Below are 12,031 nucleotides of genomic sequence, written 5' to 3'. Positions count from 1 at the left end.
GTTTAAAACGCCTTTTGATCTCTGGACAGGGCTCAGTTTGCGTAGTCATCATAACGCCTGCTAGTCAGTTCTTACAGTAGGTGACACGAATGCTTGTACAACATAACACAGCATTGTTGTGTTGATCATTCATAAAACAGCATTTTTTGTGGTACAAACATAAGATGAGCTCAACATAGCACTATTTTAAATCAGAATATGCCGTGTGTTCTACCTCGTTGCTACTACTTTGAATACACCGCTGCTAGTCCATATACGCCAGAGATCAGTTTAATCTATCTGCATTACAGCAGTGTCGCGCGAAAAGGCAAAATCATTTTAAAAGATCGATTCAACCTGCGCGTGATAGTCACTGGGGACAGAGTATTCTCTCTGGTCTCCTGTTGCAGCAGAAATAGCACTGATGCAGGCTAAATGGAAAATGGAGTGGACTATTGCTTTGTAGATAGACAGGGTCTTCTTCGGTTCCTTTTATAGCCTGCAGTGACCAATTCTTTTCGACAGCATCAGTAGGTAGATCAATGCTTCATGTACAGATGGACCTTATTGTTTAGACTTACACTTCCCTTTTTTAATTCACCTAGAATGATGCAACAAGTAGCAATATCTCATTTTTGGATCTTATTATTATTTACACTGGGCAAATAAAATCCTAAAAGATTCTCATGCATGCTCATAAAACATTCGCTAGAGCGCCCTTAAAAAGATTTAACAGTAGAAATGTGAAATTATTACAGCATTTGCAATTTCTCTATTTTTGATCAATGTGCCACATGGAAACACCCCTCTGGAGTTTATGGAAAGTAACCTCAAATTTAGACGGCTTATGAAGAATCAAGCTTATCAAGAATATGAATCAATATTAATTTATTCACCCTCATGTTGTTCCAGACCTGTATCACTTACTTTCTTCCGTGTAGAAGATATTTTAAAGAATGTTAGTAATCAAACAGTTCCATTGTATAGTATGGACAAAAAAAAACTTCTTAATGTTCCACAGCAAAGAGAGAAAGTTATAGGGTTGGAAATGACATGAAGGTGAGTAAATGATGACAGTATTTGCAGTTTTGGGCGAACTATCCCTTTATTGAAACTATCCAGCCAAGAATGAACGTTCTGTCATCATTTACTCATGCCATTTCAAACCCATATGACTTTTTCTTTCATGAAGATGCTCTTTTCTATACAGCAAAAATGGATGGTGACCAGGGGCTGTAAAACTCCAAAAAGGACAAACCCATATGATAGATTTGTGTGCGACTGAAATTACAGAAGAAATTCATATGGTGTTCACATGACATCAGGGTGAGTAAATGATGATTGAATTTCAATTTGCAAGCAAGCTATTCCATACTTAATCGGCAGAAATATTGTAAATCTTTGAATTGAGGAGAACAAATGTTTTTTTTTTTTTTTGCCATTCCTATTGACCAATTATTGGATCATTTGAACCTTCAATTTTGCGGCTTGACAGAAATCATGTAAATCATTGTCTTTGACAATGATGGGATCATCTCGAGGAGGATTCAATTGGGGACCATGCTGATCATCTAATTAGTTTGAAATCATAAATCACACTCACAAAGAGGGAACGAGCGGTACGACGATGCATTATCGCTGATTCATAGTCAGTTTTGGGGCAGCTGTTTTTAGCACTCTTGAATCTGCTATGCTGTGCTTTTTCTCATGGGTGGATCCCTCATTAAGAATGGTATTCCCCAAGGAAACGGGGCTTCCAATGCACTCTGCAGATCAGGGAGGGTTACGCTCCTGCCATTAAAAGCTCACCGACTCACAATCTGATGCTGTGTGTGCATGGGTTGGTGGCCTCATTTTCACCATGGATAAAATGTAGTTTTGTAGTATTTTCTACATCCGTGTCTTTAGAGAACAATCGAGATTTATGTCCTTTACTCAGCCATTTGCTTGAAAATAAAATGCTGTTGTGTGGGAAACTAAATTAGCGCTCATTATCACCAGCGTCGCTGCTCGTTTGTCAGTCTCAGACTCAAAATTAATTTTAATGAACTTTGAAGTGCAATGTTCTCATCTAGTATTTACGCGAGCCTCGATGAGTGTGATGAGAGCTCATCTCTATGATTTAGTAGTGGCGAACACATTAAAAAGCGGCAGAATTACACAGGATTTCATCCACAGCACTGCTGCCCTGCTTCTTTCTCTGTGTTTTCATCGTATCCAATATTAATGTAGCAGAAGGAATCGGCTTTTTAGATTTGCAAAAAAAAGAAGAAGAAGTAAATGTCACATTGAAGCCTAGGAACTGATGACCTTTTGGTAATTATGCGAATGATGCTTTGTTTAATTATCTCATTTCCCTGACAGTTACGCACACATCTAGCCATCTAGAAAAAGGGCTACGGGCCGCTCTTACAAGCAAATGTGGGCAGAATAAAACACTATACATCCTCCAAAGGCATAGGGAAATTTGTAAAAATTATAAGCTTAATTAAGGGATTTCGGTAACACTTTAGTTTAAGTTTAGGGTCCAATTCTCACTATTTAGTTGCTTATTAGCATGCATATTACTAGGGCTGGGTATCGATTCAGATGTTCCAATTCGATTCGATTTCGAGTCGCAAGCTCTGAATTCAATTCGATTTCGATTCTCGATTCAATTCCGATTCTAAATTCGATTTCGATTCCCGATTCGACTCAATGAATATAGATTTAATACAAATCCTATATTTATTTATTTTTAAATGGTGAACATAAGTTTACGAGTGGTTAATTAATAAAAAATAAATAGAGCCACAAACCTGTATATTAAACTCTTGATTTTAGGTACTCTTGGGTATATTAAAACCCACCTTCAAATGCATACAATGAATAGACAGGATTTTGATGCAAGATGAAAAATTGATGCTGAAAATTAGACAAGTCAGAACAGTCGCATGCCTTGATCAATCAGGATCAGGTTATTTTATGTTTAAGATAAAACTAACATAAAATTTTACAGCATTAGCTGTAACATGGAGGCTGCAAGCCTATGAACACTGTAGGAAAACTAATACTGGGTTTTGGGTGATAGGTATAAATAAATATGAAAAAAACAAAACGATTTTTGGCCTTTGAGAATCGATTTTGAATCGACCACATTTTAAAAATCAATTCACGAGTTCACACTTACAAATAAGTCAGATGGAATAAATGGTATGCATATTTGGCGTGCTGTCCGAGGAGAGGGCTCCGGGCTCGGTATTCGGCCCAAACCCAGAGTACTCCCCCCGTATTGCTGGTTTAGGAAGTAACCAGGCGAGTGTGAGGAGATGGGGTGGTGGAGGGATGCTGAAAAACTGTCGAGGAACGTTGGTGAGTCAAATGGAGTATGTATATAGGTCTCCACTCATGCTGATTGGATAGAAATGTTGATTACTGATTGTTGACAGCTGGTTGGAATGATGTGATAATTGGATCAATTATTTGAACGTGTTTATAAAACATAATTTAATCGAAAAATCTATTTTTTTGCCCAGCCCTACATATTACTAGATATTGACTGTTTATTAGAACTTATACAGCACACATTAATGCCTTATTATGCATGGCTATATTCTACATCCCTTAATCCTGCCCTATACCTAAACTGAACAACAACCTTACTAACTATTAATAAGCAGTAATTGTGACTTTCTTGAGGCAAAAGTTGTAGTTAATAGCTAGTTAACAGTGAGATTTTGACCCTAATCTAAAGTGTGACCGGGATTTCTCTCGGTCACACTTTAGATGCTCTCATCCTTAGTGAGATATTGTGCACTGACACATTCTGGAACGTTTTCGAGGTTCTTTCTCACTTTCTCAAATGTGTTTAGAATATGAACACCTTCAGATTATGGAACAGCACCATGTTTTGACAAGATCTTTCAAGAAAAAAAAAAATCTGTAACAAGCATTTTCACTGGTGGTCTCAGACGTTTTGGTCAGAGTGTGTTTGTCCCATTGATCTAAGCCTACTTTAAACGTATTCAGCCAGCATGAAATTATATAATCCACAATGAATCACTCAAGCCATCATATTTATTCAACTGCACGGCTTGCTTAGTCTTATTTTAGCCATGATATTAATTATGAAATGAGTATTTCCACCCATGTACAATACATTTAGTATATTAGTGTGTGTGCGCTTAGCAAAATGACTTAATATCCCATTCAATTTGTACAGTCTCCCTCATCTACAATTCCAGCCGTATCTGACTCTATTCCATGCCATACGCGAGAGACCATGGATTTTCTTGGCAATGTTAATTCCGGGGTAGGTTGCCAGGTATTTCCCCAACTCTCCCCATTACATGGCTTTGGATTCACATACATGCATTCGCACCTACGGCTATTTTGGCATGTCCAATCCAACCAGAGCACCCGGAGGAAACCCATGCTGACACAGGGAGAACATGCAAACTCCACACAGAAAGGACTCCTGGCTCAGCCGGGGCTTGAACCGGGGATCTTCTTGCTGTGACCCAGTGAGCCACCGTGCCGCCCTAGTTTGTACACATATATATTTTTCCAAAGCTGTTTTTTAAAGAATTGTGCTTTACCCCAGTCAGCAAGCCAATTGCAAGAAAAGACTCGATAGTATGTTTGAAATGAAGAAGAAACCTTGCGAGGATCCAGACTCTTCTAGAAAAGGCCACCTCCTTGAGCTGGCACTTATTTGAACAATTTTATGTTCCATTCTATGAAATGTGCCTTTTAAGTTAGATTTGAATGGGGATTATGAATGTGATTTTTTTGTTCTGAATTTTGTAAGGTTTTAAACAATCTGTCTTTCTATTTCAAATAAATGCTGTTATTTTGCAATATATATGAACTACACAAAAATATTAAGCAGCACAACTGTTTTCAACATTGATAATAATGAGAAAAGTTTCTTGAGCACCAAATCAGCATATTATAATTATCTCTAAAGAATCATGTGACTGCTGAAAATGCAGCTTTGCCATAACAGGAATAAGTTGCATTATAAAATATATTAAATTAGAAAACAATTATAATAGTATTACTGTTTTTACTGTATTTGGTTAAATAAATGCAGCCTTGGTGAGCATAAGAGACTTCTTTCATCTTACCAATCCCAACATTTTGAACGGTAGTATATGTGAGGGGCATAAATGGCCTATAGTTTATGCAGTTAAAATGAATTACAGCTCAGAGTGAGATCACAAGCTGTTTTATTTTTCTGTTCCTTGCAGACACCATGGGGAAACAGAACAGCAAGCTGACCCCTGAGGTAATGGAGGACCTGGTGAAGAACACAGAATTTAATGAACACGAACTCAAACAGTGGTACAAAGGGTTCCTGAAGGATTGCCCAACTGGCCGACTCAACCTGGATGAGTTCCAGCAGCTGTATGTTAAGGTAGAGACCCCAGTCGCTCCCTAGTTGCTCTGTGATGCATTTCTCTATGTGCCGGCTTTTTGTTGGCCTTGCTCCAGACTGAAGAGTCATTGAGAAGTGCATCAGATGCGCCATGTGATTTACAAGCGAGTGGAAGAGCCCTCTGAGTCATTCAGTTGGATAGTCTGATGTATAACTGGCACCAAACTCAATTCAGATCTCCTGGGCTACACTAGCTGGCTATTCATATGGCTGGCTTCTTTGTCAAGCACAAATAGTTGTTGTTGTGGCATGTTTTAATAGTTTAGTCATTTAGATTTATGAGGTTATGTATTTCAGTTTCGGCTTTTTTTCAAGGAAACATTTGGCTGCACTTAACACAATGTCTGCTGAGTTTACCTACTGTACAACCTTGCAACTCCAATTATAACATGGCACTACCTGCTGCTTTATATGAATATGAATTATGTAAAGACATTATGCAAGATCATTTACATCATCTACTTACAGCCAGAGTAAATAACCACAGGTCTCATGGCTCTGCTCAGAAACCACAATGCTTTGAATTGTCTCGAAATGAAAAGAAAGAATGGAAACCTGCTGTATAGGCCAAGCCTTTTAGTGATTAGGGATAGCGGTTTTCCGCAAAAGGATATCAATGAGAGAGTCTTATTAAAATCCGAGGGAGGGGAAATGGATGACCTCGCTTTAGCAGGGCGCTGAGTTCCTGCGGACTGAGTGAATTGTGTGTGTGTGTGGTAGGTTCAGGTATAGCCTAAGTTATGGGGCACAATGTCCCCATAAAGATGGCAATAACCGAAATCCTTGTCATTGTGGGGCCATTTTTTGGTCCCCATTAAGAAAACAGCTCATAAATCATTAAACAATCTTTTTATTTCAAATAATTGCTATTTCTATTCACCAAAAAATCCTGAAAAAAGTATCACAAAAATATTAAGCAGCACAGCTGTTTTCAACATTGATGATAATAAGAAATGTTTCTTGAGCACCAAATCAGCATATTTGAATGATTTCTAAAAGATCATGTGACTGCTGAGAATTCAGCTTCGCCATAACAGAAACAAATTACAATTTAAAAAATATATATATATTTTTTTTTAGAAAACACTGATAAATGCAGCCTTGGTGAGCATTAAGATACTTCTTTCATCAGAATTTTTTAATCATTAAATCATTAAATTTCTATTGCCTTTACCATCAATTTATTACCATTTTATTACCATATAATAAAGAACAATAACATGATTTGTTATAGCATGATTACTGTTTTTTATGTACATGGATTTATATGGATTGTCAGCATGAACCTATAACTGGCATGCTTGGCGAATGTTTTCAGATATTTTATTTAGAATGAATACCACTTTCTGACTAGCGTTTTTCCTTATCACTCATTAGGTTTAAGGTATTTAAATTTTCTCTCTCTGTACTAATATAATTTTTCTATAGATGTAGAGGCAATACTGAGCTCCTCGATATGGTATAGAGGCAATAATATGTGTCCAGAAATGTCCATGCTTTGTGTAGACCAAGCTTAGAAGGGTGCTGGCATTTTCTTTCGTTCTGTTTTTGTGGAAGCCATATTTTTTCAATTTATCATCTTTTTTCAATGATTCATGCTTTTTCAATAATAAAATTGTTGGCAGACTAGACTGGGGATGAGATCAGTCCTATGGAAAAACAAATCATTCTCTGAACACACTGTTATCTGCAGACATTTGATACAGTTTGTAATATTCTTTAGGGTTAGATGGAGTAGATTGCGTAAGTCCAACTATTGCTAAGTAGTGCAGCCTAAACAAATAGACGTGCAGGACTGATTATGAACTGGAATAAAATTATGTGGTCATATCTATTTCTATGGGTGAAAGTATAGAAAACCACCCGCCAGCTACTGGTAAATCAAGCATCAAACGTTCTCCCGATATAGGAGTGACACGATATATATATCTACTAAACAAACTTTATCATTGTGCCTTTTGTGTTTATAAGACTATCTGGAGTACTTGATTCTGATTGGACAATAGTTGTATTGAGTGGTAAGGAAGAACCAGAAAATGGCTGGCTGGCTATTTAAAGAGACAATATGCGGCAAAGTTCCCATTTCTATTTATAGCATTTACTCAATACCTCAGTGGATATCTTTTCATACTAGTGCCACACTAACTACAGTACATGGGAAAGGATTAACCTTGCGGCTAAACGCTGTGCAACGCCTCTGTGATTAATCTGCCAATAGTATCCAGAGGTGATGGCTGTACATGGTGTCAGTAGTGATCCCTTTGTTTCCTGGGGTTTGATCGTTGCTTCGGTTTCAGATGTTAATACTATGACAACAGTGATGAGGTGCAGTGTAATGGACTTTAGGTTAGTTTTGTGCTAAATGAAGCACTTGAATGGCGCGTGTTCAGATCTAATTGGCAGTTAAAAAAATATACACAGTGATGTGGTTGTTTGTTGGATACAAAAAATTTGACAGTAAATCTTTTGAATAGATGGGGGATGGGGGGGATGCAAGGGACATTAGCTTTACCAGAGGATTCCAACGTGCTCCTGTTTGACACCAGTTTGTTACATCACCCTAAGCAGACAGCTCAGACCTCGATCGTGTGGCCAAACGCAGGGCTGTGGTGGATCGAACATCGGCCCAGATCTGATCTCACAGCACATGAATGTGGAATGACAGGGTGACGTCTGGTTCACGGCCCTGGTGTGGCACTGTGGCAGGCATAAACAATGATGGGGCTAGACATCTTGACGTTAAATACTGGGCAAACGTAAAGATTTCTTTCTTTTGTTTGATTTATTTGGATGAACATGTGAAGGTTTCTTCATCACATGAATGTGTAATCGTTTTGTTACTTTTAATTCAAACTTTTAAATCGCCTGTGTTAACACTTTACTATAAGGTTCCATTTGTTAACAATAGTTAACATTACCTAACAATGAAAAATACTTCTAAAGCATAGTTAATAGTTAATAATATACATCTGAACATTTACTAATAAAAAAGTGTAAATCAAAATTGTATCTGTATGTATTTTTAATAGAGCATGAACTAACAATGAACAGTTGCATTTTTTATTAGCAAAGATTGTTGCATTAACCAATGGTACCTTATTGTAAAGTGTTCCCAGATTTTTTTTCTTCTTCCAAAAAAAGTGGGTCAAATTTATTGATTTATTTAAATTAATTTGAATTATTATTGATATTAAAATAACAATTATTACTTAAAATTCATTGTAATCAGTTTAACGACAACAAAACTGCTCGTTATGGCATTTTATGGGGATTTTTGGTTGTCTGTCATTCTCCCTTTCCATAGATCGAACACATGAAAACAAACACCGTCTGAGACAAGCAGGAACATCATTGAAGCTGACTCCAATTGTAGTCACTACCAGCAGATTTTCTAAAATTAGTGAATGATCTTCTGAAAAACATGCATAGGCTGTCTGAACCTGTTTTTCTTTGCAGTTGTTTTATATGTACAAAGAGAACGATCAAAGCAGGCTTCGGGAGTTTCTAGTGTTTCATTTATAACACAATGAAGACATCACTTTAAATAGGATGTTACTTTAACTGTGTCATGGGAATTTTCCATTCCTTCTTGTGATTAATTAGATTATCTGTCAAATATAGACACATACTGTGAGTACAGATAATTAATTCATGAGATCAAGGCTAACGCACAAGAACAAGAGGAAATGTAGCTTTTTTTTATCATGGCATCATGCATCATGTGGACTGATTCATTGATTTTGCTGCAAAAAATCAGATTGCACACAGAAACAAAGTGAAACCATCCAAAAGGGTTCTATATGTCACAGTTGAGATTTGGCAGGTGAGGCACATGAACAGCAGTTCATGTGTGTTTAAGTACAGTAGCAGACGGGTTGAATCGTCCCTTGTGTCGAGATGCAGTAATGAATGACCTACGTACTCTGGATTTATTGAAGTATCCATTTTGTCTAATGATAGCTTTGTGGAGAAGATGGAGGATCTTGGTGTCACACAAGGTTGTCTTTGTGAAGGAGACAAATTGCCTCCCTGCGATCAATAGGACGCCATCTTATTCCCCATCCACTGATCTTGTAAGATGACCTATCAGAGATAACAAGCCTTATAGTATCAAACTCCATTTTTTTATATTTCTAGAATCATTATCACAAATCCTTGTTTTTGATAAGACATTTAATTCAGTCTATCAGTTAATTTGCATTTATTCACATTTATGTATTTAATAATAATAATAATCATGATAGTGCCTTTTTTTAACTATTTAAGTGTTTTGGAATTACACTATCAAAATAATATTTGTTAGTCTCACAAAGCAGACTCACACATGAAAAAGCAATCATAAGCTTTAATATTAGTGGATTGGTTTAGCTTTATTTTAGATAATGACAGTGTACTTAATTCAATATCAAGAAAGTGATGCTCTTGAGTCATTTACTGCGTCCGAAAACTTAGGCAACTGACTTGTTGCCTCACTGCCCTATCGTCTGCACACAAAGGTTCCTCACGATTTTGGACAGACTTCTGAGGCAGCGTAATCGTGTAATGATCGACACTACAGCACAATAGATCAAGCTTTTGTGATAACAGCAAATATGCCATTATTTCAATAGTAATTTCTCGCTAGAAATGACATCAGAAGTGGAAAACATTGGTCAAAAACGTACATTTACACACAAACTGGCCACCAATCGCAACTTTCAGACGGCATCTCTTTTTTTTAGTTACAGAACGGAAAGCACAGGATTGTGAGATATCGAAGGCAGCGAAGGATACATCTATGCTGCCTTCAAAAATCGATCAGATGAAGGTATCTCAGGAGACAGGAAGTGAAGTGAAGCTAACATTGGATTTGGATGTCAGGATACTAAAACCAACAATGTTTTTTCATGGCTCCACACACAGTGTAAACAACCATACTAGAACACTCCCAAATGAAGCTGTGTTGTGTCATTGGTATTCAGTGTGCAGCCTGAGGTGTATATGTAAAAAATCTAATTTATGACCAATTATGTTTTTTTTCTTTTTTTTTTCTATTATATTTATTTATTTTTATTTATTTATTTATTTTTGGTGGGAACGGGGGCTGGGACAGACAAACATACATTGCATCTATTGGAGGAGCTGAAAGGCTAGCATATGTGTTTGTGTGTACCGCAGCCTTGCCCCATGTGACTTCCTGTGACGCGCGATGGCTGGGTGGAAAATGCTCTGATGGGTCTCTTGATTAGCTGTGGGTCACTACAGCAGCCCGGTGTTTCACTTCCCAATGTCACCTCAAGGTCTCCGGCCAGCAGAGAACTGTGCTTGCCTGTGATCTATGGTCAATCGGGACGGCTATGCGTTAAACATCATTCAGAGGAGGGCTTTTGATTAGCTACTCTGCTACTCTGCATGATTCCTATTTTATTTTATCTGACATATTCACCTGGGGTTAAGTGCCTTGCTTTGGGGCACAGTGGCTCTCTCCAGTTCAAAGGTCACTCCCACTGGGGTCAGAATGTACAACCTTTGGATTACCAGCCCAGACCCTTAACCACTCCACTGTTGCCACTCTATAAAGGGCAAATGAAAGAGCAGAGTTAAATAAATTATGGGTGCAAAAGTATATCATGTCACAATACAAAACAATTGTGACAATATGTATCATGTAGAGTTCACCAAAAATGAAGGTTTTTGCATCAGATACAGTAGTGACACATCAAATTTGATAAACCCATAAGGTCACACATTTGAGCTTCCATGTTCTTTAATTATTATTAATAATTTAAAAATAAAATAGATTTATATTATATATATTAATAGATACAATTTTTACAACTTTTTAAAATGTAGGCTATGTGCATGCATATATTGTCTAAAATAATTCAGAATTTTTAGCTAAGCAAATTATTAATTAATTAATTATTTCTGTTCTGGTGTCACCATTGCCCTGTGCTTAGGGGAGAAGAACCTATTCAAGTACATGATGTTGTATCAAATTTAGCATTTTAATAAATGGTACTTTTTGCTAACTGTTTATCATATATGTCTTTGATTCAATTTTGGCTTGGTTTATAGTATCATGAGACCAGTATTTCGTATTGATCCGAATCCTGGCACTATTGTTACACCTCTAATAAACAGTAAACACAATGCAAGGAAGCAACAACTCAAATAGTATTAGCAGTATGAATTTGCTTGATTGTTTTCTTGAATTTATTTGTGAATGTTCACTAAAGCCCAACTGTTATGGGCTATGTGGGCCACCCTCATTACAAATGTCAACCATATTGAGTCCTCGGTTTTAAATTAAGTTTGATTGCACTGAAAAGAAAAGCAGTTCTCTGAAATGTCAGCAAATCTGTCATTTCCAGAAAATTAAGGAAATTACACTGCATAGTATACTTATTGGCCTTTAAAGGAGAACTCCGGTCAATTTTAACATTGAGCTAATTTTTTTGTAAATTTGGAGTGCTGTCAATACAGAGAACAACGACAAAAATCGGTGTTGCCTACACCGTGTTATCCTCTTTTTAAAATTTGCACCCTGTTGACTTCAATGGGGCAAGTTTTAAACCTGCTTTTAGCCTCTTAACATCCTTATTGTTTCATTACAAGTGCCCAGCCATGTTAGATGATAACTTCAGAGTGAAC

At 37.0% G+C, this 12,031-nt stretch overlaps 1 protein-coding gene across 3 annotated transcripts in view; it reads left to right on the top strand.

Annotated features, from left to right (window-relative positions):
• vsnl1a (visinin-like 1a) overlaps positions 1 to 12,031 on the top strand; it is a 57,178-nt gene that overhangs the window by 30,452 nt on the left and 14,695 nt on the right. For 2 of the 3 annotated variants that reach the window (XM_079584283.1, XM_079584281.1), the window contains exon 2: positions 5,211 to 5,377. In XM_079584283.1, the coding sequence (XP_079440409.1) occupies positions 5,216 to 5,377 (162 nt within the window). In that variant the 5' untranslated portion in view covers positions 5,211 to 5,215. Of the gene's footprint in view, positions 1 to 1,189; positions 1,306 to 5,210; positions 5,378 to 12,031 lie in introns of all 3 variants that reach the window. The other variant, XM_079584282.1, reaches the window with a different exon arrangement.

Source organism: Phoxinus phoxinus, assembly GCF_949152265.1.
Source record: "Phoxinus phoxinus genome assembly, chromosome: 16".
Classification (NCBI taxonomy): domain Eukaryota; kingdom Metazoa; phylum Chordata; class Actinopteri; order Cypriniformes; family Leuciscidae; genus Phoxinus; species Phoxinus phoxinus.
The sequence above is the reverse complement of the archived record's forward strand: the minus strand, read 5'-3'. Positions and strand labels throughout refer to the sequence as shown.